Below are 26447 nucleotides of genomic sequence, written 5' to 3' on the forward strand. Positions count from 1 at the left end.
CGCCCTTCGTACCAAGCAGATGGAGCGCAGTTGAGCAGAAAAACACTCCACCCTGCAGCTTGCAGAAGCTTGTGGAAAAACACAGAACAGTGCTTCACGCACACAACCAGACTCAACAAGATGGAGCTGTGAGCCAATGTAAACCAGAGGCCAATAGTCCATCGTATATTTCATTGCCCTTACACTGCACCGCTGTTTACCTTGCACGTAGTGCATGTCGCAATATACCTTTTCACGACGAGACATGACACTCCGTCCCATTTGCCTGTTTCCAAAATTTGGAAGCATTCCTTGATTTTACTGTTTTGAAGATTTCAACGATGTGTTATCATTGTGAACTCCTTTGTTTTTCAGGTTAGTCTCTTGGAATCGTTCTAGGTCTCTATTATCTTTAAACGTGTTTTAAGTAGTTGTTTTCGTACTTGTGCAGGGACATCTTAAGGATTTTGGAGGCCAGCCGGGGCCAATTGTATCACTGGGGCACAGGTGCATAACTGTTTCGTTTTACTACTCCGCAATAAAGCCATTCATGTTTCTGAGACCACGCCTGTCACTCATGAGGGAATTTTTGCATGCCGGAGTACAACAACTAAAAACATGAAAGTTCCCTTTCAAGCCCCCTGTGTTTTAATATTGTTAGCAGGATGTTAGCTGGTGTCAAATAAGTTTTTCCCATCCTTACACAATAGTGAGTGAGGGTGTGACAATGCCTGTGACTTTAGATCAGATGAATGTATCCGGTTTATTTTTTATTTTATTTTGTTTTTGTAAAGTGCTACTATCCTTGTTTCGGCCTTGCAGTGCATTTGGGTTTGGGGACATACAAAGGGAGTGAGTCATTGCAACACACAGTTAAAAGAAACCTGTTTTGGTCAATCAGATGACTGGGTCTAGATATCCAGCAATAAATAAGTGCCCGACAGGAAGGCAAAGTCTTGAAGAAAAGCAAGGGCCTGTGTTAAAAAGATGAGTCTGATCTTAGGTAATGGACAGGCAGTACTTAGAGTTCCAACTTGAAAGGACTGTTATGGAGAGAATGGGGTAAACGACAAGGTGATACCGTGGGTTTTTATCCTTGGTGGCAAGTATCTAGATTGTTTTCCTATCTCTCCAACTACTGTTCTCTGCCTCAATGCACCCCTTAGTATGATTCAAGGCTCAATGTTGAGAGTTCCCATTTTACTTCGTATGACCTCCCTTGGAGATTTTGTTTTTCTCCTCTTGGTTTCTCATTTATCTCTATGCTATTGAAATTAAAATCATTAGATCACATCCCTCATACCTCTTTTTTTTTAAATTAAAAAATCTAGTCATACACGGAATGGCTGTCTACTGATTTATTGTCATCACATTGTAAATAGAAATCATGTGCTTTTCCACCTTGTGAATCCCTTCCATCAGATAATCTTTGAATGCACACTTTTCTTGACAATAATAGTTTAATTAAACCTTCATCAAGAGAAATGGCTGTCTGTTACAACCCACGATTACACAACTGCTAGTTTATACAGTTACTTAATCAAAACATTCCACCACATCTCCACTTTGAGTCTGTCCAGTTCCTAATAAATCCACTGATTGTGAGAATGATTAACTATAGTAACAGATTTCTTGTTGCTTTCCTGTATGTATTGTCCCCCATGAAGACATCATCAACTTTGCCAAACGAGCACTATTCAATGATACCAGGCAATCACAATTTTCTGTGAATCTGCGCCAAAATTAGCAGTCATCTGTTAAATGCAATATACAGAACAAGATATTCAGGGCCATCCCGAGCACTCAACACCCCTACATTTCCGACATGTAGTATTTCCTATGCTTAACAAACCTTCATCTCCTTATTGTAGCAAAACGTGTGGAGAAACTGTCACTATTTTACAATTTGCACAGTGTACATTAATTTGCATTTCCCACCTATATACATGTACAGTGTGATTTTTCATGTTAAAATTTGACCTTCGTAAATATAGTCCTCAGTTTAGATAATTCACATCAATACGAAAATGTGAGTTTGGCTGCTGTGTTTTTTCTTTCTTTTTCTTGGTTCAGGAGCCAATCTATAACTGTCAACTTTGAATTCTTCTTGTTTAAAGTTTCTGTGTGAATATCTGTATGGATTTCATTGACAGTTGAATAATGAATTGCTGCACCTGTGCTGAGAGCACGCTCACTATGATGTATCATCCTACTATGAGATATTTCTTGAAGGCCTTGCTGCTGGGATTTCCATTGTGTGATGGCTAGAAAGAGGGACAAAAACAAAGATAAACTGTTCGATTCTGATTCTGATTGGCATTCCATCCATGGGAATCATATGGAGAGTTTCATGTTGTTCAAAATGTGTGTTTTGATTATGTATTGCTGTGCTATTAGATTCGGATACCCCTTTCTATTCTCTTGAGACCAGAAGCTCTTCTTTACACCTGCCCAAAGAGTTAGACTCCTGAGCAAATCAATTCTCACTTATCTGACTGAATCCTAAATTGATTCTGTCTTTCAAAGGCTTTACTTTCTGACATCTCCTGCCTGAACTTCTCTTGCACATTTTTTGATTTTCTCTAGTTTGACATACTAGGGAATGTTAGCTTCATGGGAAAGTGAATTTGCTCAAATTTGCTTTATGACAACTCTTCACATTTTGTTTTATATTGGCTAACTTTGAATAAATTTGAAGTGTACAATAGATATACCCATATACTGACCATCGACCTTTAACACCCTTAAATGATTTGAATTTATAACTTTGCTAATCTGCCATGAAAACTTCCTGGTTTGCAAATCTACTATTCTCTTTCATCATTGAAGGTCTTAATGTACTTAAATGTCATTGATGAATTGTTGTTTTGTTCAAGTCGCACCTCCATCTGGGACTAAAGGTCCATCTACTCTATTTCAGCTTGTACTTGACTTTGCACCAACGATGTTTGCAGTGCAAATGTGTTTCACCACATGCATTCCTCATCTGGAGCTTTGGAGCCAACTAATCACTGAATTGCTACCCAGCCTTCATTCTATGTAATAATTTTATATACAAGGTGTACAGTAGCTCTATTTAGAAGGTTGCTCTCAAACGACTACAAAATACCAAACAAATCCACTTATCACAAATGTTAGCTTGTTAGAATCTGGAAAAATGACACTCAAAAAGATACTAAACAAGCATTGTCAAACCCAATTATTCTGGCTTTGGCTTTCATGGGTTTAGCTTTGTCAATGTTTATTTTATCATTATTTTGTCAAACGTTATTGTTGGAGAAGCTGATTTATCCAATATAAACAAACCATTGGCTAAAAGCAAAAAAAAAATTTTTATTTTAAAAATTCACTTATTGCCTTAGCCATTCCTGGCACTAAAGGGAACCTCTTGGTGTGCAGATGTGCTCTTTATGAAAAACGCAATCCTAGCTCCCTCCAAAAGCTTGTTGCAGCCTACGGCATGTGCAGATTGACTTAGCTGAGTAACGCCAGCACCTCTCCCCAAGAAATTCTGTTGACACAGAGGAGTACCACATTGATTCATTCCTATGTTGGCTCGTTTGTTTCGATTCAGTATCCCATGTTTCTCCTAAATGGCACATTCCTTTTAAGTAACATTGTCTGGATCCATTGACCTTTATAGGATTATACCCTTTGGATACTCATTGTTTCATTACTTGACAAGGGTCACCATACTTGTAATAAAATCCATCACTTCGTCCTGAGGATGGTCTCATGTTCTGATCAGATGACTGGAGACTGAAACTTCGACACAGCAATCACTACAATTACTTAATCATAAAGATTTGCAAATCCCTTATGTTAAAGAAATATTCTTTGAATTATAAAGAGGACTATATTATTGGGTGATACCCGTGGTACCTCGGATCACCATTTGAACTTTATGGCATGATCTAGGTGTAACAATGGGAGAAAGTGATTTATTTCATTTTTTAACCCTTTTTTGTAATTAATCTCCCTTTTGTGATTAATATCGTTTTGTGATTAATAAATTGTACTTAATATTTATTTATACAGAAATACTCCTCACATCTGATGCAATCTATTGTTGATTTGCTATTCATTCCATATTGTAATAAGAAGAGTGGATATATTCTTTACCGCTAGTCCTTAAACAAAATACTAAGCAGAAGTTTGCTCCTTCAAGGGATTCTTTTCTGTATGCCTGTATCCTGGGGGTTTACTTGGTTGCCCTAGCATATTGTACCTAGCTTGTTAGATGTAGGCATGTAGAAACGTTTGGTAATTTGCATTCAACACTATTTTTGCATGTTACATGTGTAATTCTACACCTTGTGCAACTGCACACAAGAAAACCATTTCACTTTACCGCAGATGTACTTTCATTTATTATTTTGTCCCCATGAAATCCTCTTTTCAAATACCAACCATGAAATGTTTGGGTGATCCCTGCGTATTGTCACTCTCATAAGGGAATAACTGCTGCACAAACTAACACATTTTAGTGTGTGCACAAAATTGCCAGGGTATCTCAGGCCTGTAAGAAGAAGGTATACTCACTGTTAATGTTACACTATATACAAATTATATTAGCTGTAAGTACATTGATTTAGTAGTGCAAGTTCACTTTTTGTGAATTGCGAAAGCAACATAATAAATCAAGCTGCTCCACTTGTATGATCAACTTACGCCTTCAACTGCAATTGTGAACAGGCCATGTAAATAGTAGTTTTTGAAGTCTTTTGAAGTTCTCTCTTGCTAAGTCATCAGTTGCAACACTGTAAAGCTGTAAAAAGATATAAACATAGATTATTATATTTTGAAGTTGAAGCTGGTGAAATACGTTAATAAAATGCAATAAATGATTACAGTGGATAATAAAAAGCAACATATATTTGCAGCTGCAGTGAACCTTGTTTTATTTAGAAAGCTCACTCTGTTATGAAGGTATTGTCAATATAGCTTTTTTAAGCTGTGTCAGAAACTTTGTTAAATGGGAGGTGTTCTTAAAAATGGCAACAAAAACTTTAGGAATAGCAATGTTCACCACGTAACAAAAATATCATACAGTGCAAGTAATAACTATAACGTCTATCATTGATGGTTAAGTTTACATTGTCTTACATCACCACACTCAAAAGGAATATACTAATGTTTATTGCCACTTGTGTGTAATAGGAATACTGCTGTTTATTGCTTGTCTAAAAGTACATTGAGAATCAGCGAATTTCAAATCTCAGTGTCAAATCCACATATAGATTTTTAACATGATTGGATTCCACCTGGTATACATGCAGGTTGTCTCACAAAATAAAATGATTTTATTTAGAGCAAGCAACAACTTTTCATGACACTCTGGTACTTACGTAACACAATGTCTTGACGTACCTCACACTTGCACGCCAAGCTGCTTGATCAGGTTGACATTTGAGGGATTATGAGTTCGACACAGTTAGAATTAATGTATGTTACACCACACATAACAAAAGCATATGTGTGTGTGTGTGTGTGTGTGTGTGTGTGTGTGTGTGTATGTGTATATATATATATATATATATATATATATATATATATATATGTGTTGCTTTCCTGAATTGCAAATAACTGCAAAATTGAAAACTACATTTCACAGCTTTACACATATATTTTGTTAGCTAAACTGGGAATATAGCAAAACAGTTGTTAAACACATTTTCCATCCATCGTCCTTATATAATGTTTTACGTAAACTATACAACTATTTTTCATAATTCTAAAAAGAATAATACTAACTGTGAGTTTCATGTTAAACACTTAGATCTGTTTTGCATTTGAGTTTTGAAGTAATTGATTTTTTTAATCTATGAATTTTTGGAGACTCTAAACCTTTCGACAGTCTAAAGTGTATTCTAGAATAAGGGCTACATGTGGGTTTATAATTTTTATATTGAGCGGGACTTCTGTTTTCATGCACCTACAGAAATATTCTGATAATTTTGTATATATTTCTTTGTAAAGTAAAAAATATATTTACAGATTATTTAATTATCAAAAATGTGACACCCTGATGCTAGAAGGTGATTGTTAATGGTTGTTTGTTTTTCAGCTGCCAATGAACAGTGTTGCTGGTGTACATACATTGTATGTGGAAGGATATGTGGAAGACCAGCTTGTATTTTCAAACAGTACCTCACTGGAGTTCCAAAGCAAAGGTTGCTTTGTCTTTATCCAGACTGACAAGTCCAAGTATAAACCAGGACAAGAAGTGAAGATGCGATTCCTAACAGTGTTTTTGGATTTGAAACCATATGAAGCTTCTCTAAATATACATATTCGGGTAGGTTGGAGATAGACTGCCTAATGTTCTATGCATTTATGCTCAGAATTGAATTGAACTTGAGTGTGATTGGTGTCTGACAATCACTAGAGGTATGAAACCAAGCACGTGTATTTTACAAAGCGGGGCACTCAATCTGTTTCTTTTCCAGGATCCGCGAGGAAATCTTATTGAACAGTGGTTGGAAGAGCAAAGTGATTTGGGTGTTGTTTCCCAAACCTTTCAATTATCTGAACATCCTCCACTCGGTGATTGGTCCATACAAGTACAAGTGAATGTAAGTATGAATACATTTGTGGACTTTTACAGAATTTGTACACAGTCTTATAAAACTCAAAAAGTATTTGGTTTTGCAATGGGTCAGCCAGCAGCAAGTCAGCATAGTTGACGCACACAATGCAAGCCCTTTTTTCACCCCACTAGTGACCTGCAAATGACTCACTCCTTTATATGCTGGATGAGTCACCCGCCAAAGACAATTATATTGAAAATTTTCACCAGAATGACTGTCTCTTTTCTTCAAATTGTTTATATCTGTCCAATACTGTCAGCGATTAGCCCGATGAACTCAAAATGCTGTAAATACTCACTTGAATCCCAACATTCATAACAATACAACGCTATTTAGCATTCACTACTTCATTCCACCTGGAGGATAAAAGGTTCATTCTACCATTGGACCTTTCATTCTCCTCTTCTATGCTTAGCTGAGACATAGTTGACTCAGGATTTCAGGCCTCTACTAGAAACCATGCTCATCGTTGGTAGAAAATATTATTTAATGACAGGTTAGGCACAGGTTGGGGTTGGTTATGTGAGAATCTATTGTAGTCACAATTAATGATGGCTCAAGTTTAGTTATTTGACCTGAATATTCATCACTGTCTTCCACTTTCCTACTGGATTTACTGCCCTTCACCAAGCACCCCAGTGACTAACAAATTCACACGGTGTCCTGATTAGTTATATACAGCAGCAGTTTTATGTATATGGGTGAAATGAACTTTGCCTAATTTCCCAGTTGCTCTAGCTTTCAAAACTGACAGGGAGCGGATTCTGGCCTATTTTATAAAATCATTGAAGTCTCTGACAAATTGCATCATTGTCAGACTCGATTTTACCTTGGGACTAGGAACCGATGGTAGTAGTTTCAACACTTAATCATAGAGGTTAATAGTCTGTGTCATTTCATTTGTCTTGCTAATCTTCTCAACTATCAACTGATCAATGATGGACTCTGATCTATGAATATTACACCCTCCAGGGAACGTTGTGAGCCACTAGGAGAATTCATTTAATTTAAATCTTGAAAATGACAAATGTTGGCATGAAGTTCCAACTCCTTTAATGTATCAGTCAATAATCATGCATTGCTGCATTTGTCTAAAACTACAGGATAGTTACCCCCTTCAACTCCCAACATGGTCTATGACTAACCATAGTGTTTAAAAGCAGTGTACATCTGTAAAATGATGAATGCCATGTTGAGCATAGTGCCAGTGGAAATGATTTAGAACTAGGAAGTGCTTGACCCTGTACTAAACAAGCCTAATCTGGATGCCAGTTTATTCTCTTCCTTTTGCCCAATTTTCCGGTTGCTCTTTCTTTCATACTTAACAGATGATATCTGGGCTATTAAAAAAATAAATATTAAAGCCTATAACAAATTGCATCTTTGTCAGAGAAGAGTCCACCTGTAAACAGTTGCAGTCAATAGTGGTTTTGATATTTGGTAATCATATAGGCTGACAGACAGTATCACTGCATTCACCTTTGTAACGTTTTTCAGAATCAGTTGCTCTATGATACATTGATATATACTTCACGATGTAAGGACCAAAAATCTTCCAGTATAGAGTGTGTGTGTGTGTGTGTGTGTGTGTGTGTGGCACTAACCCCCTTGCATCATCTAGCAGACGTCTGTCAGATAACTGCTAAGGTACTGTAGGGGTAGGTACTGACTCAAATTTCTTCCTGGCACTGCAACTTCTGTCAGGTGTTTGTGAAATCCTTTGAATACTAATTTTTTTTATATATGTTGATGACAATCTGTTGTTTCTGAACATAGAGTGGGATGTAAATGCCACTACTGCACAATTCTATATTCTAGAAGATGGCATTTGATGACTGAATCCACCATTATCACTTAAATCATAATGGAAATAAGAGTAACTTAGTACCTTTTCCTTTAATGGCACTATGGTCTCAGATCTCTGTCTGCCCTGATTAGGTCTGTCTTTAACTTCTGCTCTGATATTGATTTACAGATGTCTTTGGAATGCCAGGTTAATTATCAAAACCTAGGCTACTTTTCTAGATATGCATTATTTACAGTTTGTGCATTTTTTCAGAATGTATCAAGTGCTCTTAATTCTCAAAGCACTGGTGTCACTTACGTTGCACGTATCCAGTGCATCTTACCTGTGACTTCTTAGAATTCACATCATGATATTGCAGTGTATCTGTAGTACTGTAGCATGCATTTTTTAGGTATGAATTTGTAAGATCATTTTATCCCCAATTTAGACTCATTGCATTTTCTTCAAAGTCACAATCCAAAATGAATCACCACTTTCCTTCATTGCCTCTCAGATTTTAAATGTCATATTTTGTTTGTAAACTATTCCCTCTGGGTCTTTACTTCCTTTAGTTGTCCATTTCAAAAACGTTCAACTCATTAAGCTATTGTTCACATAATGCAGTGACTTTTGCAGTATGCACAGAAAAGTGCTTGAGTTCCAAAATCAAGGTCTCCCCTAACTTTCATTGAACTTTTACCCCCAACAAGTAAGGTGAGGGAAAGCCTATGTCCCCCTTCACAAAGACAAATCTTTATTTTGCCTATAGGCTCGGGCAGTAATAAAGACTAACCATGAAGAAAATGATCTCCATTTGGTTATATAACATGAAAGTCAAGATGAAGGCAAAACTAATACCTGTGAAATTTAAATTCTATGCCACCTGATTGAGGAGTTTATTGAAAGAGTGGGCTAATGGGGATAATCTAAACAGCAGACAGAACAGCTTCTAGGTCTGCCCTTCTCAGAAAACTGCAGTCCTTCAATTTTCATTTTTCAAATATGTTCCCTGGTCAAAGAATGTTCTTGAACATTTATTACCCCTAATTTTAAATGCATATAAATGATACAGCTATTTAATATTGGCGGAACGGCGAGGTGTCCATCTACATATAAATCACCCCTCTAGTTCCACCCATATTAAGTGAGGCTCCTTTACTTTTCATCATTTTGAAAATGCATTGTATGTATTGTGGCCTCTACCTTCTTCTGTGCTAATTAATCTTTTCATCTGAGATAGGAAGCAACCCACTTGATGGAAAGGCTCTTGTTCAGTGTTCATCAGTTGTCTATAAAATTCCGAGTTCAGAACTGTCATCAGCATATTTGGTATTTTTGAGTACCATCCTTGACGTGCCAGCCTATGAATGCATCATGTGTTTTCATTTCTGTCCTAATTAGCTGCAGTTTATTAATTTTGTAGACGTGGCGTCCACACCTCTTTGTTACATTCTCTTGTACAGTGCTGCAGGTTTAAATCAGTCTACTGGCCCGTCAGAGATGACACCTTGGCATCTGCAAGAAGTGCAAAGTTGCCACAGGCAGCAGACTTTAGCACAATAACTAGATCTTCTATAATCCTTCATGCTATCCATTTTGAGGTATGAATAGAAAAACACTTCCAGTTATACAACCTGTGATCATCTGTAGGACAGATGGAGAATAGATTGTCCTAATCATTCTTTTGAATCTTTCTCTTTCTCCTACATGCCTTACTATATTCCTCTTAACCCAGCCTGGTCTCTGAGATGTCCTTCTAGAGGATCCACTTTTGGTGCCATTGAATTTTCATCAATGCTAACTGCACTGAATATTTTACTTGCTACTTTAAGCCAATCTGGAGGTTGAAATACATGTTACCACAGTAGGAGACTCAAGTTGCTAAGGTTCCTGGGTAATATACTGATCTGTGGAGATTTTGATACTAGATGACACCCAGTATTGCAGGACCAAGTAGTAATTGAAGAGGACTTTGGTTTGAGTATCCCTCATACACAATCAATGCAGTACACTGCGACTAAAAAAGGGAAGCATATGTGCTTGGTAATTCTAAATGCAGGGCTGAGACCTTTAAACAGTAGTACAATATCAGACTAACCACCCAAAGTCTCTTTTCAGGCAGGAAATAGGGCCAATATTATTGACTATATGATAATGAATTGGGGAGCTTGAGTGTGGATAGGATGGTGATGGACAGAATAGAAAATTACCATGACCCCCTCTATCTGGTTCTTCACTTAACTAAGGCCTCTGCACAAACATGGTAACAGTCCCAGTAACCACGTCACTGCAAAGTGTTTTTGAATGAAACAGGAAAAATATATCCAAAGTGATCCCCAAAGGGGAAACCGTAGAGTATTCATTGAACCCTTAATGAAATTCTCTGTGATGCTCTAATTGAGAAGAAGGAGGCCTCTAGTCACTTGAAGTTTGAATCCTTCGAGCAGTTGCTCATAGTTACTTACTCTGGTTTGTGGACTCATAAAGGCATCTAAAGAGCAACAATGGATGCTTCCACGCATTATGATTAGTACGATTGGGACTGTTACAAGCTGAAGACAGCCTTTAACCCCTTCGCTGCCTGGCCTTTTCCCTCTCCTGTGCCAAGCATCTATTTTTGGCTACTTTTTGTGTACATAAGCTACCCAGGCCAAATTTGCTTCCTTTTTTTTCCAACAACCTAGGGATTCTAGAGGTACCCTGAGTTTGTGGGTTCCCCTGGAGGAGCCGTAGAAATTAGCTAAAATATAGTTAAAATTTCTTTTTTTGTTTTAAATGGGAAAAAAGGAGTGCAGAAGAAAGCATGTGTTTTTTTTCCCCCCTGAAAATGGCATCAACAAAGGGTTTGCGGTGCTAAAATCACCATCTTCCCAGCTTTCAGGAACAGGCAGACCTGAATCAGAAAACCACATTTTTCAACATAATTTTGGCATTTTACTGGGACATACCTCATGTTTACTATTTTTTGTGCTTTCAGACTCCTTCCAGTTGGTGACAGAAATGGATGTGAAACCAATGCTGGATCCGGATGGACAGCTAAACATTTCTGAAAAGTAGACAAAATTCTGAATTCAGCAAGGGGTCATTTGTGTAGATCTTTCACGGTTTTCCTACAGAAAGTAACAGCTAAAATAAAAAAATATTGAAATTGAGGTGAAAAAAGAGCCATTTCCGTCTACTTTTTCTTCTATAACGTTTTCCAGCTATGGCAGATTTTTGAAAGCAATATGCAGTTACGTCTGCTGGACTCTTCTGGTTGCGAGGATATATAGAGCTTGTAGGTTCATCAAGAACCCTAGGTACCCAGAGCCAATAAATGAGCTGCACATTGCAAAGGGTTTTCATTGTATATCGGGTATACAGCAATTCTTTTGGTGAAATATAGAGAGTGAAAAATAGGTAGCAAGGAAACCTGTGTATTTCCAAAATGGGCACAAGATAAGGTGTTGAGAGGCATTGGCTATTTGCACATTTCTGAATTCCGGGGTCCCCATCCTAGCATGTGAATTACAGGGCATTTCTCAGATAGACATCTTTTTAACACACTGTTTTACATTTGGAAGGAAAAAATGTAGAAAAAGACAAGGGGCAATAACACTTATTCTTCTATTCTGTGTTCCCCCAAGTTTCCCGATACAAATGGTACCTCACTTGTGTGGGTAGGCCTAGTGCCCGCGACAGGAAACAACATGGGCCCATCACATTTTTAAATTGAAATCTGACGTGTTTTTTGGAAAATGCCTAGCTGTATATTTTGGCCTTTAGCTCAGCGGGCACCTAAGGAAACCTACCAAACCTGTGAATTTTTTAAAACTAGACACCTAGGCGAATCCCGGATGGGGTGACTTGTGGGGCGCTCACCATGTTCTGTTACCCAGAATCCTTTACAAACCTCAAAATGTGGCCAAAAAAATCACCTTTCCCTCACATTTCGGTGCTGCAATGTTCTGGAATCTGAAAGGAGCCACAAACTTCCTTCCACCCAGCATTCCCCCAAGTCTCCTGATGAAAATGGTACCCCACTTTTGTGGGTAGGCCTAGTGCCCGCAACGGGAAATGCCCCAAAACACAACATGGACACATCACATTTTCCCAAAGAAAACTGCCCTGTTTATTGCAAAGTGCCTAGCTGTGAATTTTGGCCTCTAGCTCATCCAGCACCTAGGAAAACCTAACACACCTGGTCATTTCTGAAAACTAGACACTTAGAGGATCCCAAGATTGGGTAACTTGTGGTGCTCTCCCGAGGTTCTGTTACCCAGAATCCTTAGCAAACCTCAAAATTTGGCAAAAAACACTTCTTCCTCTCATTTCGGTGCTGCAAAGTTCTGGAATCCGAGGGGAGACACAAACTTCCGTCTACCCAGCATTCCCCAACACCTTCCAATAAAAATGGTACCTCACTTGTGTGGATAGGCCTAGTGCCTGCAACAGGAAATGCCCCAAAACACTACGTGGACACATCAAAATTATCAACAACAAAACTATGTGTTTTGCAGGGGGCGGGGGTGGCACCTGCGATTTTGGTCCTGGGCTCAGCAGCCATCTAGGGAAACCTACCAAACCCAGACATTTCTGAAAACTGGATACCCGAGGGAGTCCAGGGAGGTGTGACTTGCGTGGATCCCCCAGTGTTTTCTTATCCAGAATCCTCAGCAAACCTCAAATTTAGCTAAAGAAATCACATTCTCCCTACATTTCTGTGTGGAATCACCGCACCTGCACACATTTTCTACCACCCAATGTTCCCCCCAATCTCCTGATAAAAATGATATATCACGTGTGTAGGTGGGACAAGTGCCTGTGACAGGGAAGAGACAAAAACATGTTGAAATTGAGGGGGAACCAAAACGGGTAAAAAAGGGCAGTTTGAAAAAAATATGTTTTTAGGCTGACAAGTGGGGTACAATTTTTATCCGTATAGATGCGACAATGCGGGGGGGGTAGAAATTTTGTGGATTCCTGCAGATTCTGGAAGGTTCCTTCACAGAAATGTGAGGACGATATTTGATTTCAAGTAAAGTTTATTCCCCATTGGTATCTTGTCCAGTGGTGTCTGAGTTGGTAGGGTCAGAGGCCCTGTTTAAATACCCAAATGTGCCTTTGCAGTGGGGGAGACTTCAAAGAGTGGCTTAGAAGTGCACAAGGTTCCCTTTCAGTTCTATCCTATCTGCCAGGCCCCCAGTTGGGGCTGTGGCAGTCAATTGTGTGAGGGCAGGCCACTGTCCTTTGACATGTAAGTGTCAGGCCCCCCCCACAGTCCCATCCCAGGAAGATCCATTCATTATGCAGGCATGGCTAAGCATCCTGTGTTTGGGATTGTCTGAGTGGAATGCACAAGGGAGCTGTCAACTAACCCAGCCAGACGTGGATTGCAAGGCACAGAAGGATTTAAGTGCAGAGAAATGCTCACTTTCTAAAAGTGGCATTTCTTAAACAGTAATATTAAATCCAACTTCACCAGTCAGCAGGAATTTGTAGTACCATTCTGGCCATACTAAATATGACCTGGTTACTCCTTTCAGATCAGAATCTACCACTCAAACAGTATATGAGGGTAGCCTATGGAAGGAGCAGGTCTTACAGTAGTGGAAAAACTAATTTGGGAGTTTTACACTACCAGGACATATAAACTACACAGGCATATGTCCTGCCTTTTACCTACATACCACCCTGCCCCATGGGTTACCTAGGGCATACCCTGGCTGTGATTTATATGTAGAAAAAGGGGAGTTTAAGGCTTGGAAAGTACTTTTAAATGCCAAGTCGAAGTGGCAGGGAAACTGAACACACAGACCTTCAATGGCAGGCCTGAGGCATGGTTAAGGGGCTACTTATGTGGGTGGCACAATCAGTGCTGCTGGCCCACTAGTAGCATTTAATTTACAGGCCCTGGGCACATGTAGTGCACTTTACTGGGATCTTACAAGTATATTAAATAAGCCAATTGGGTATAAACCAATGTCACCATGTTTTAAGGGAGAGAGCATATGCACTTTAGTACTGGTTAGCAGTGGTAAAGTGTGCAGAGTCCTAATACCAGCAAAAAGAGTGTCCAACAAGTGGAGGAAGGCAGACAAAAAATTAGGGGTGACCATCCTAAGGCTGTCAGCTGGTCACACCTGGATCCGTTTTTAGTGAATTACCTAACAGAGAATGGCACACTACGGCAGCGAGAGAGAACATTGTCTGCATATATACAGAGTAGAAAGAGATTATGCAGCCTTACCCAGTACATAGAAAAAGTGGCGATGGCAGAAGCTTATCCTATATGAGTAGGATGTTGTAAGCTTTTCCCATGCTGTGCATAATATAGGTAGTGCATAGGCTAGAGGGAGCTTGCAAGCTTTCTCAATGATCAAAAGATACAGTATGGGCAGTCGCTACAGGCTTCCCCATGCAAAAAAAAGTGTTTCAATAAACCGGGACAGCAAGACCCCTGGGAGGGCATGTTTCACCACTGACAGTGCAATATTCCCCAATTCTGAAATGAAGTACAGCATAGGCAGTAGGAATGAAAACTTCAGTCATATACACATAACAGGCATATTGTTAATGACACTGCTAGGAGTGCTGGTCTTTTACTGTCATTTTTTACCATTAGGTTTTTCTTTGGTTTCTCCTGTGAAGCGGCCATATCCTCCTGTGCATATTTCCAAATTCTGGTTGATCAGTGTTTTCTAGAAGGCCAAGGAAATGAAGTTTCCCGACCTTGATTATCCAATATTGTTTGTATGTAACGGTATTTTTGAAAAGCAAACACATTTGAAGCAGGTGAGCATTGATCAAGCATGAGAGTTCAGAAGTACAATTCAGTATAGTTTGCAGACAGAAAGATGACGTGAGTTCCTGTGGGAGGATAGTGTACTTTCAGAATCCTCCACTTCTGTCTGAATAGCAGAAGGATTAGAGCTGTTGTAATGTTGGTGTGAATGTTATTTCATATACAGCAGTATAGATGGAGAAGCCCTGGCCCTTGATTTTTCCTCCTTGCACATTGTGACTCTAGTTTGGAAATGTCCTTATTTCTGATGAGCTATCCACCTGATGTATTTAGATTCTTGACCTTACATATCGCAGTATCTCTTAAGTGAACCTTGCATACGATGCAGCTGTTTTTAAAGATGATATGGGTTTGGTGGGGAGCTAACGTAGCTCGTTCAGCTTTGGGGGGGATGTGGTTGAACTTCAATCCCCTTATGAGACATGCAGCAGTATGTAAGATGTTTGGTGTTGGGTAGGCCTTTGAGCAAGAGTTGCCTCTATCTAGGTGGAAGTGGAGCAGAGATTGCACTGTTGTTTTGAAATCAAATTCAGAAAGGAAAGGTTTCTCTTTTTTTCAGGCGGGAGAGGTTGGTACCGTGCTATCCTGCTCTCCTTGTGGGGCTAAGATGATGCATTCATCCCTTTTTTATACCCCTTGTAGGTTTTACCAGGCACAAAAAATAGGCTTTGTTTGAAAGCTTCACTCAAAGACTTTGAATACATTATGAGCGCCATGCCACACTATACAAAGTTGTTTTCTTCCTACAACTACATTGGCACTCGCAAAACCCCCACCCTTGCGGCAATGTACAGCTTAGTTGCAGAGCTCACTAGTGTTCAACACAATTACTAAACTCCTTTTCGTCCATTTTGTAGGCGACTGTTTTTTTAAAAATCGAAATAACTCTGGCTGTATACAAGAGCTTCCTTTTTCTACAAGTCTATCCTGTAGACCTTATTTGTTCTAAGATTCCCTTCCCTGATGTTATGTTTGCATTGGTCTAATGATGGCAATTATTTAGGTAAAATTATATATTTTGACACAATTGGGCTCAAGCATCCAGATATACCCAACTTTTTTAACCCATTCATGCCCACTGCCCACACCGAGCAGCTCTTTAAATGCTAATTTTTCAAAAACAGCATAATGTTTTTAAACCAAATCAAAAGAGCACACTTTATGGGTGAAGTTCTAACTTTCTTTCAAATGTATTGTTATTCCTGCTCTTTTTTCAGTATTGAAGAATTTAATTTTCCTCCGAGAATTTATATGGATAATTAACGTTTTGGAACCCACAATTTTCTTGGTCCCCCCAAGAATATTATATATATATCCTTCTGATTGGCTGGGGAAGCTTTTTCTCCCATCCACATTACTTTAACCTTTGATTTTTAGATATAGATATATAATGGGTGCCATTCATAAAGAATGTAAGAAATTTCCTCTTGTGGCATTATCCCTATATACACTTTTTTTAAAAACAAAGTATCCCTAGAATAATTGTCAGGTGACCAGGAGTACTTGCATGCGTAAATTTGTACATATTTTGAAAATACAGAAGTATATATTTCTGAATGCCTGAAAGTGACACATCGGTTTATATTGACGTGCTAAACATTTGTTATATGTTTTTCGTCACCAGAAAAAAAAAAAAATTCCCTTTGGAGACACCTATCATGTTAAACCACCTACAGAACTGGAAGTGCTCCCTCACCTTATTTTGTAGACATCCTCAGCCTGAAAAACCCTTCCACCCGCCCCTGCGAAATTTTTCATACTCAAGATTATGTCTCACTGGGGTAATTTTACCTGCGAGTTAATCCATTTGCCAGTGTAAATTCACACTTTGGGAATCGCTTCTAAATGACCCTACTTCTGTAACTAATTCACCAATTGCTTTGCAAATCGGGCCTAATAATCTTAATGAGATTAAACAAACATGAATTGTTAAAACAAAATACATTGACGACTAAAATCATTGCCAAATCTCCATCTTTGGTAAATATCCACCATTAGTCAATGTAAGACACCGTTAACACTTAACAGTTTTTCTTTTTGTCTGGTGGCCAATTTCAGTTTAACTTGTGGTTGTTTCTTGAATCACAGGTCGGTTGTTTCAGTTGTGATTGCTGAAACCTGCTTTAGTTTTCAAATGCACTAACCCGGGAAACAATTTGTGTGTGATAACATAATCGCTGAAAGAAAGTTGAATATCATACTTGTGTACACAAAACTAAAACTCTAGTATTAGATTTAAAAAAAAAGAAAAACAATTATGCTATCGCAGTTAAGGTTAGACTCCACCATAAAACTCTGATTGATTGCTGTTTTGGGGCAGAACAAATCTAATGAAAATAATCCGTTTTTGTTGACATGCATACTGTTGAAAAGCTATGTGGCTTTGACCTTATGTGTAAGACACTTTCAAATTGTCGCTAATGGTCTGTTCTCTTGTTTTCCCCAGAAGCAAAATCACTTTCAAACGTTTACAGTAATGGAATATGGTAAGTATTTACCGATTTGCAATTCTCTTAATGATTTCAGCATTCTGAAGACAGCCATATGTGTATCACCGAGCTTCAGCGTAGTGCCACAGAAAATTGCACATAAGAAGGAATGTATGGCTGTTTGGCATTATTGTGTATTATAGCATTCCGTCTTTCCATATCAATCAGGCATTCGTATAAGACTAGACTAAACCTTTTATAGTCTGACAAAAAAGGCAAACATATTACACGGGGTAAAGTGTGTCCGACTCCACGCCCATAAAATATTTATAAAAATTAGTAGATACTGATAATTGTAGCTTGCTTGGTGAATGTCTCATATGGATTCTCTTATATTATCTGTATTGCAAGGAAAAATTATATAGTAATCTTATTGTAACATCACCATATGGGAGGTAAATGGAATTGAGTGAGGGTCTTTCTGCATAGATGAAAAAGGACTGCTCAAATTATACTGGGCCTCTGAAGAATTACATTAATTGTAGGTCTCAAAAAAGAGGGGTGGGTGATAAGGGCACTGACACCTCAAACAAGAAGGAAGGAAGGAAGGGTGACACAGGCATGGACACTGGGGGAGTGATAGGACATACGTACACACTGAAAACCATGGTAGTGATTTTTCTTTGACCTTAATTGGATGTGCAAGTGTGATTTCAAGGATGACCAATTTACCCAGCCTCGATCTTCCTTGGCATTACAGCCCAGAGAGCTATCCACAGTGTATTGCACCTGCAGAGTAAGTGGCCACCGATGTGACTCATTGCTATTTATAGTATGTTCTTTTCAAATGATTTTACACAGGTGTGTGGATTATTATGCCCTTACATGCACCATGTCCAGTGGATACTTATCTCATTTTCCATAGATGAGCAATCCTGGCATGGCCTTTAAAATGGATGCATTATTTCCTCTGCATCCTAACACAAGATCAGTTTATGGAGTCAGAGGAATCATCAGTTTGAAGAGAAGTGTGTTGTTGTCAATAGGAGTTCAATAGCCCCTCTTCAATGTAGTCCCCCTTCCAGTGGCATATCTGTGACATCATCAGTTCCAATTTCAAATATATGCCCAGGACTCATAAACTCACCAAGAACTCAGATGAACATTGTCAAAAGATAGCATCTATCACTGTAATAACGAAACCAAACTTTGTTTGCCTGAACATAACTAAAGCATATATTCTTATACAAGAAGCATGACACCACAACATGCTTCTTTTCTAGTAGCGTTCCAGGCTACAATCCTGCCTGACTACCGCAGAAAAGAGTAAGAAAACTGCGTTTCATTTTTTGTACATATTTTTTAAGAGGGCGAAACTGTAAGTGTTCCTAGTGAGTAAACGTTTCACTTCCAGATTGCAGGAACCACATGTAGCTGACAAGCCATAGAAATGGGAAAATTGTACTACTGGGCTGCCATCAAATCTTGATAAAATACTACAAAGGTTACAAAATGAATGATCCAAACTAGGTTTAAACGTTTGTCAGCAAGACCAGCCCTGGAAGCACAGAATTGGCTCCTACTGGAGCTCAACATTAAATTAAAAGACCTGTGCATCATATACAAGACTTTACTTTTCATTGATTTGTGAGTAAAACATATTATGACTTTATATATATATGTATATATTATATACATGCATATATATATATTCATATATATTGCAAAACAATTGGTCTTGGTGTTTGAAGTGCTGCTCTGTGAATTAATGAAATCTGCTAATCTTTACTTCTGGGAGTGCAGCAATTTTTGTTGGTTAATATATATATATGTTCGATGGCATGTGTAGCTGCAGATACACATGCTGTGCACATCCCGCCATCTGGTGTTGGGCTCGGAGTGTTACAAGTTGTTTTTCTTCGAAGAAGTCTTTTCGAGTCACGAGACCAAGGGACTCCTCCCATTTCGACTCCATTGCACATCGGCGTCGACTCCATCTTAGATTGTTTTTTTTCCGCCATTGGGTTCGGACGTGTTCCTTTTCGCTCCGTGTTTCGGGTCGGAAAGTTAGTTAGAATCTCGGAAAAATCGACGGTATTGTTTGCGTTCGGTATCGGGTTAGTTACAACAGATTGACACTGAATTTCGAAGAGCTCCGGTGGCCCTTCAGGGTTTTTTCGATCCCCCGTCGGGGCCTGGTAGGCCCGGCCATGTGTCTCTTCAAGGCTGATGGAACGGACCCCATTCCGCTTCTGCCCAAAATGCCATAACAAGTATCCATATACAGATCAACATCTGGTCTGTAACTTGTGTTTGTCACCAGAACACAAGGTGGATACTTGTGAGGCCTGTCGAGCGTTTCGGTCCAGGAAGACACTCAGGGACTGAAGAGCAAGAAGACTGCAAATGGCGTCGGCGCCGACAGGACAAGGGCGTTTCGAGGAGGAGGAAGAAACATTCTCCACCCAGGATTCGGACTCGGAGGAGATCGATCCAGAGGAAACGCTGAAAACCGTGAGTAAGACGTCAAAACAAAGAACTCACGAGAAGACTGCTAAAGCCCAGGGGACGCCACTGCCAACAGGCCATGGCTTAACCCGAAAAATAGGTGACCGTTCATCGGTACCAAAAAAGGGCGAGCTGGTGTCGAAGTCATCCGACTCCGGTCGAGATACCGGCACACAGCAATCTCGGGCCCGAGAGAGTGGCTACGAGAAGATTCGGCACCGAGACAGCGGCACCGAAATGGGTCGGCACCGAGAGAGCACGACGCCGAAAGTAAAGAAGGTTTCGTCGGAGCCGAAAAAAGCGGCCGAAAAGGTTTCGGTACCGAAACATCCGTCCTCGGAACCGAAAAAAAGTTCCTATTCAGAGGAACAAGGACTGTCCTCACAAATGAAGACACATAGATTTGGACAGGAATTAGAGACAATAGAGCCCGATCACACACAAAGACGGCTCTTTATTCAAAAAGATACGGGGAAGATCAGCACTCTTCCTCCAATCAAAATGAAAAGTAAACTTGCCTTCCAAGACAAGGACAAACAGCCACACGCAAAGGTGGCTAAACAAGTAACACCGCCACCATCCCCACATCACTTTCCGCAACCATCACCGGTAGCCACTCCACCAATGATGCAATCCCCAACTCATACAGTAATGAGTCAAGATGACCCTGACGCATGGGACCTTTATGACGCACCAGTGTCAGATAATAGTCCTGAATGCTATCCAGCTAGACCATCGCCACCAGAGGATAGTACAGGCTACGCACAGGTGGTGTCAAGGGCAGCGGCATTTCATAATGTCAGTCTACATTCAGAGGCCATTGAAGACGACTTTCTTTTTAATACACTGTCGTCCACACACAGCCAATATCAGAGTCTTCCTATGCTACCCAGAATGCTAAAACACTCCAAACAAGTGTTTGAGGAGCCTGTTAAAGGGAGAGCCATCACTCCAAGAGTAGATAAAAAAATATAAACCGCCACCAGCAGACCCAGTGTACATTACACAACAGCTAACACCAGACTCTGTTGTAGTGGGAGCAGCGCGCAAAAGAGCCAACTCTCATACTTCAGGAGATGCACCACCTCCAGATAAAGAAAGTCGAAAATTCGATGCTGCAGGCAAAAGGGTGGCGGCACAGGCAGCAAACCAGTGGCGTATTGCAAATTCGCAAGCTTTGTTAGCCAGATATGATAGAGCCCATTGGGATGAGATGCAACACTTTATTGAACATTTACCCAAGGAGTTCCAAAAAAGAGCGCAGCAAGTAGTAGAAGAAGGACAGAGTATCTCCACTAATCAGATACAGTCAGCAATAGATGCTGCAGACACAGCTGCTAGAACTGTCAACACAGCAGTAACAATAAGGAGACATGCATGGCTGCGTACATCGGGATTTAAACCAGAGATACAGCAAGCTGTGCTGAATATGCCATTCAAAGGACAGCAGTTGTTTGGGCTGGAGGTGGACACTGCGATCGAAAAACCTAAGAAAGACACTGACACGGCCAAAGCCATGGGCGCACTCTACTCCCCACAGAGCAGAGGCACATTTCAAAAGACACAATTTCGAGGGGGGTTTCGAGGGCAAACCACAGAAGCCACAACCTCACAAACAAAACCCACTTACCAGAGCCAGTATCAGCGGGGAGGTTTTTGGGGACAACATAGAGGGGGACAATTTCAAAGGAATAGAGGAAAGTTCCAAAGTCCCAAAACTCCTCCAAACAAGCAGTGGCTTCAAGGTCACAAATCCCCAACACATAACACCTGTGGGGGGGAGACTAACCAAGTTTTACAAACATTGGGAGGAAATAACAACAGACACTTGGGTCTTAGCAATTATCCAGCATGGTTATTGCATAGAATTTCTCAAATTCCCTCCAAACGTCCCACCGAAAACACACAATATGTCAAAACAACATATAGATCTTCTAGGACTAGAAGTTCAGGCATTGCTACAGAAAGAAGCAATAGAATTAGTACCAAAACAACAAATAAACACAGGAGTTTACTCCCTGTACTTTCTGATACCCAAAAAAGACAAGAGTCTGAGACCTATACTAGATCTCAGAACATTAAATACCTACATCAAATCAGATCACTTTCACATGGTTACATTACAAGACGTAATCCCACTGCTCAAACAACAAGACTACATGACAACACTAGACCTAAAGGATGCATATTTCCATATACCAATACATCCTTCACACAGAAAGTACCTAAGGATGTATTCCAAGGAATACATTACCAATTCAAAGGGTTTGCCATTCGGAATAACAACTGCACCAAGAGTTTTTACAAAATGCCTGGCAGTAGTAGCTGCACATATCAGAAGTCAGCAAATACATGTGTTCCCGTACCTAGACGATTGGTTAATCAAAACCAACACGCTAAGACGGTGTTCACAACACACAAGATATGTCATAGAAATCCTCCACAAACTAGGTTTCTCAATCAACTACACAAAGTCACACCTTCTGCCGTGTCAAAAACAGCAATACTTGGGAGCAACAATCAACACAGCAAAAGGGATTGCCACTCCAAGTCCACAAAGGGTTCAGACATTTCACAATGTAATACAGGCCATGTATCCAAAACAAAAGATACAAGTCAAAATAGTGATGAAACTACTAGGCATGATGTCTTCATGCATAGCCATTGTCCCAAACGCAAGGTTGCACATGCAGCCCTTACAACAGTGCCTAGCATCACAATGGTCACAAGCACAGGGTCAGCTTCTAGATCTGGTGTTGATAGACCGCCAAACATACATCTCGCTTCAATGGTGGAACAGTATAAATTTAAACCAAGGGCGGCCTTTCCAAGACCCAGTGCCACAATACGTGATAACAACAGATGCTTCCATGATAGGGTGGGGAGCACACCTCAATCAACACAGCATCCAAGGACAATGGAACATACAGCAAAGACAGTTTCACATCTATCACTTAGAACTGTTAGCGGTATTTCTAGCGCTGAAAGCATTTCAACCCATAATAAGCCACAAATACATTCTTGTCAAAACAGACAACATGACAACAATGTATTACCTAAACAAACAAGAAGGGACACACTCGACACAGTTGTGTCTCCTGACACAGAAAATATGGCATTGGGCGATCCACAACCACATTCGCCTAATAGCACAATTTATTCCAGGAATTCAGAACCAGTTAGCAGACAATCTCTCTCGCGATCACAAACAGATCCACGAATGGGAGAGTCACCCCCAAATACTAAACACTTACTTCCAAATTTGGGGAACACCACAAATAGATCTATTTGCAACAAAGGAAAACTCAAAATGCCAAAACTTCCAGGTACCCACAAGATCAGTCTCAGGGCAATGCTTTATGGATGAACTGGTCAGGGATATTTGCTTACGCTTTTCCCCCTCTCCCACTCCTTCCATATCTAGTAAACAAATTGAGTCAAAACAAACTCAAACTCATACTAATAGCACCAACATGGGCAAGACAACCTTGGTACACAACTCTACTAGACCTCTCAGTAGTACCTCATGTCAAACTACCAAACAGACCAGATCTTTTAACACAACACAAACAACAGATCAGACATCCAAATCCAGCATCGCTGAATCTAGCAATTTGGCTCCTGAAATCCTAGAATTCGGACACTTAGACCTCACACAAGAATGTATGGAGGTCATAAGACAAGCTAGGAAACCTACCACTAGACACTGGTATGCAAATAAGTGGAAAAGATTTGTTTATTACTGCCATAATAATCAAATTCTACCCTTACACGCATCTGCCAAAGATATAGTAGGGTACTTACTACATTTGCAAAAGTCAAAGCTAGCTTTCTCTTCCATAAAAATACATCTTACCGCAATTTCAGCTTACCTGCAAATTACGCACTCAACTTCATTATTTAGGATACCAGTCATAAAAGTGTTTATGGAAGGCCTAAAGAGAATTATACCACCAAGAACACCACCAGTTCCTTCATGGAACCTCAACATTGTCTTAACACGACTCATGGGTCCACCTTTTGAGCCCATGCACTCTTGTGAAATGCAATACTTAACATGGAAAGTTGCATTTTTGATTGCCATCACATCTCTAAGAAGAGTGAGTGAAATTCAAGCATTTACCATACAAGAACCATTTATTCAAATACACAAGCATAAAGTAGTTCTACGGACAAATCCAAAATTTTTACCAAAAGTAATCTCACTGTTCCACTTGAATCAAACCGTAGAATTACCAGTGTTCTTCCCACAGCCAGATTCTGTAGCTGAAAGGGCACTACATACATTAGACATCAAAAGAGCGCTAATGTACTACATTGACAGAACAAAACTAATTCGAAAAACAAAACAACTATTTATTGCTTTTTAAAAAACTCATACAGGAAATCCAATTTCTAAACAAGGCATTGCTAGATGGATAGTTAAGTGTATTCAAACCTGCTATCTTAAAGCAAAGAGAGAGCTGCCTATTACACCAAAGGCACACTCAACCAGAAAGAAAGGTGCTACCATGGCCTTTCTAGGAAATATTCCAATGAACGAAATATGTAAGGCAGCAACATGGTCTACGCCTCATACATTTACCAAACACTACTGTGTAGATGTGTTAACTGCACAACAGGCCACAGTAGGTCAAGCTGTACTACGAACATTATTTCAAACAACTTCAACTCCTACAGGCTGAACCACCGCTTTTGGGGAGATAACTGCTTACTAGTCTATGCACAGCATGTGTATCTGCAGCTACACATGCCATCGAACGGAAAATGTTACTTACCCAGTGTACATCTGTTCGTGGCATTAGTCGCTGCAGATTCACATGCGCCCACCCGCCTCCCCTGGAGCCTGTAGGCGTTTAGAAGTTGATCTTGAACATTTGTAAATTTGTAAATATATTACTTTAAACTTCATTATGTACATACGTATTCACTCCATTGCATGGGCACTATTACTAGCATACACAACTCCTACCTCACCCTCTGCGGGGAAAACAATCTAAGATGGAGTCGACGCCCATGCGCAATGGAGTCGAAATGGGAGGAGTCCCTCGGTCTCGTGACTCGAAAAGACTTCTTCGAAGAAAAACAACTTGTAACACTCCGAGCCCAACACCAGATGGCGGGATGTGCACAGCATGTGAATCTGCAGCGACTAATGCCACGAACAGATGTACACTGGGTAAGTGACATTTTCCATATATATATATATATATTGGATTTGTGTGCTGAAATAAATTGATTTGCACCTTGGAGGTGTCCTGGGTCTCCTGTTATTTGGAGGAGAGTTGGAGGATTTATTAGGGCCTCTCGGAGCCCACCCGGGACCGCTGTGTGGTGTTCCTGCAGTCCGAGTGTTTTATGTGAATTATATATATATATATATATATATATATATATATATATATATATATATATATATATATAAATGAAAATATTTTTTTTCATATATAAAATAAAAAAGAAATGTTCCTCCACCTCATCTCCTTGCTTAAACGTTTCACAGTAATCAAACAGGCAGATCAGAGAAAAAATAGCTGACCAGAATTACACCAAATTTGGCAGAAAGCTTGATCTTCACTCAGATTTTTTTTTTTAATGATTTACTGTAAACCGGTCCAGCTGTTTTTGAGAAAAGTTTGTGATATCTGGGTGGGACCGAGTGTTCCCATTGACAAGCCGAAATATCAACAAGAAACGTCCCTCTCCATGGTCAAAATAGAAAGAAAAACGATTTTCGTGCAGCAGGTCATGTGGTACTCATGTGGGACCAAGCATGGCCCGCCTGTTTGGTCCTGCAGGAGTACTGCACGACTGGGGAAAACAATAGGGAATGCTTTACCTTATGCACAGCTGCTCCTCCTTCCCTAGTCTTGCCATTCTGTGGTAGGCGTGTGCTTGTGCCTCTCTGACTGGGTAGGCCAGCATACCCACTTCTGCAGGGGCTCAAGAGTTGTCCAACATGTGTGAGCGTTTACACCTGCCAGGCAGCATCCAGTAGCAAGTAGTTGACGGCTTCTCCTTTCTGCCCCGGCACTCTGACTACATGTGTCTGTGTGAACCAGACACATTTTGTCATCACAGCCTCTAGCTGTAAGCAGACATTTTAGCCTGGAATGTAATCCTGTCTCAGCCTGGCTACAGTTGCAGTGGACACCATTATCTGGCCAGTTAGGCATAGAGCCAGGCAGTAGAACCCCTTGCATGCAAGAAAGTGGGTGGGTAAAGGTTGGAGGGAGGAGCAAAGAGTACGCTGATCCTGTGGAGTGTAAATCAGCTCTTGTGTATGGCTATAACTTTTGAATGAAGAAGAGCAACATATGTCACCAAGGCTCGTTAATTTCCCCTAGAATCTTGAAGTCTTGTCTCCTATT

The 26447-nt window shown here is 40.0% G+C and overlaps 1 protein-coding gene across 1 annotated transcript in view; it reads left to right on the plus strand.

Annotated features, from left to right (window-relative positions):
* LOC138296505 (CD109 antigen-like) overlaps positions 1-26447 on the plus strand; it is a 775136-nt gene that overhangs the window by 150671 nt on the left and 598018 nt on the right. Inside the window, exons 4-6 of the mRNA XM_069235676.1 lie at positions 6047-6277; positions 6429-6554; positions 17586-17625. Of these exons, the coding sequence (XP_069091777.1) occupies positions 6047-6277; positions 6429-6554; positions 17586-17625 (397 nt within the window). The remainder of the gene's footprint in view (positions 1-6046; positions 6278-6428; positions 6555-17585; positions 17626-26447) is intronic.

Source organism: Pleurodeles waltl, chromosome 5 (assembly GCF_031143425.1).
Source record: "Pleurodeles waltl isolate 20211129_DDA chromosome 5, aPleWal1.hap1.20221129, whole genome shotgun sequence".
Lineage (NCBI taxonomy): Eukaryota > Metazoa > Chordata > Amphibia > Caudata > Salamandridae > Pleurodeles > Pleurodeles waltl.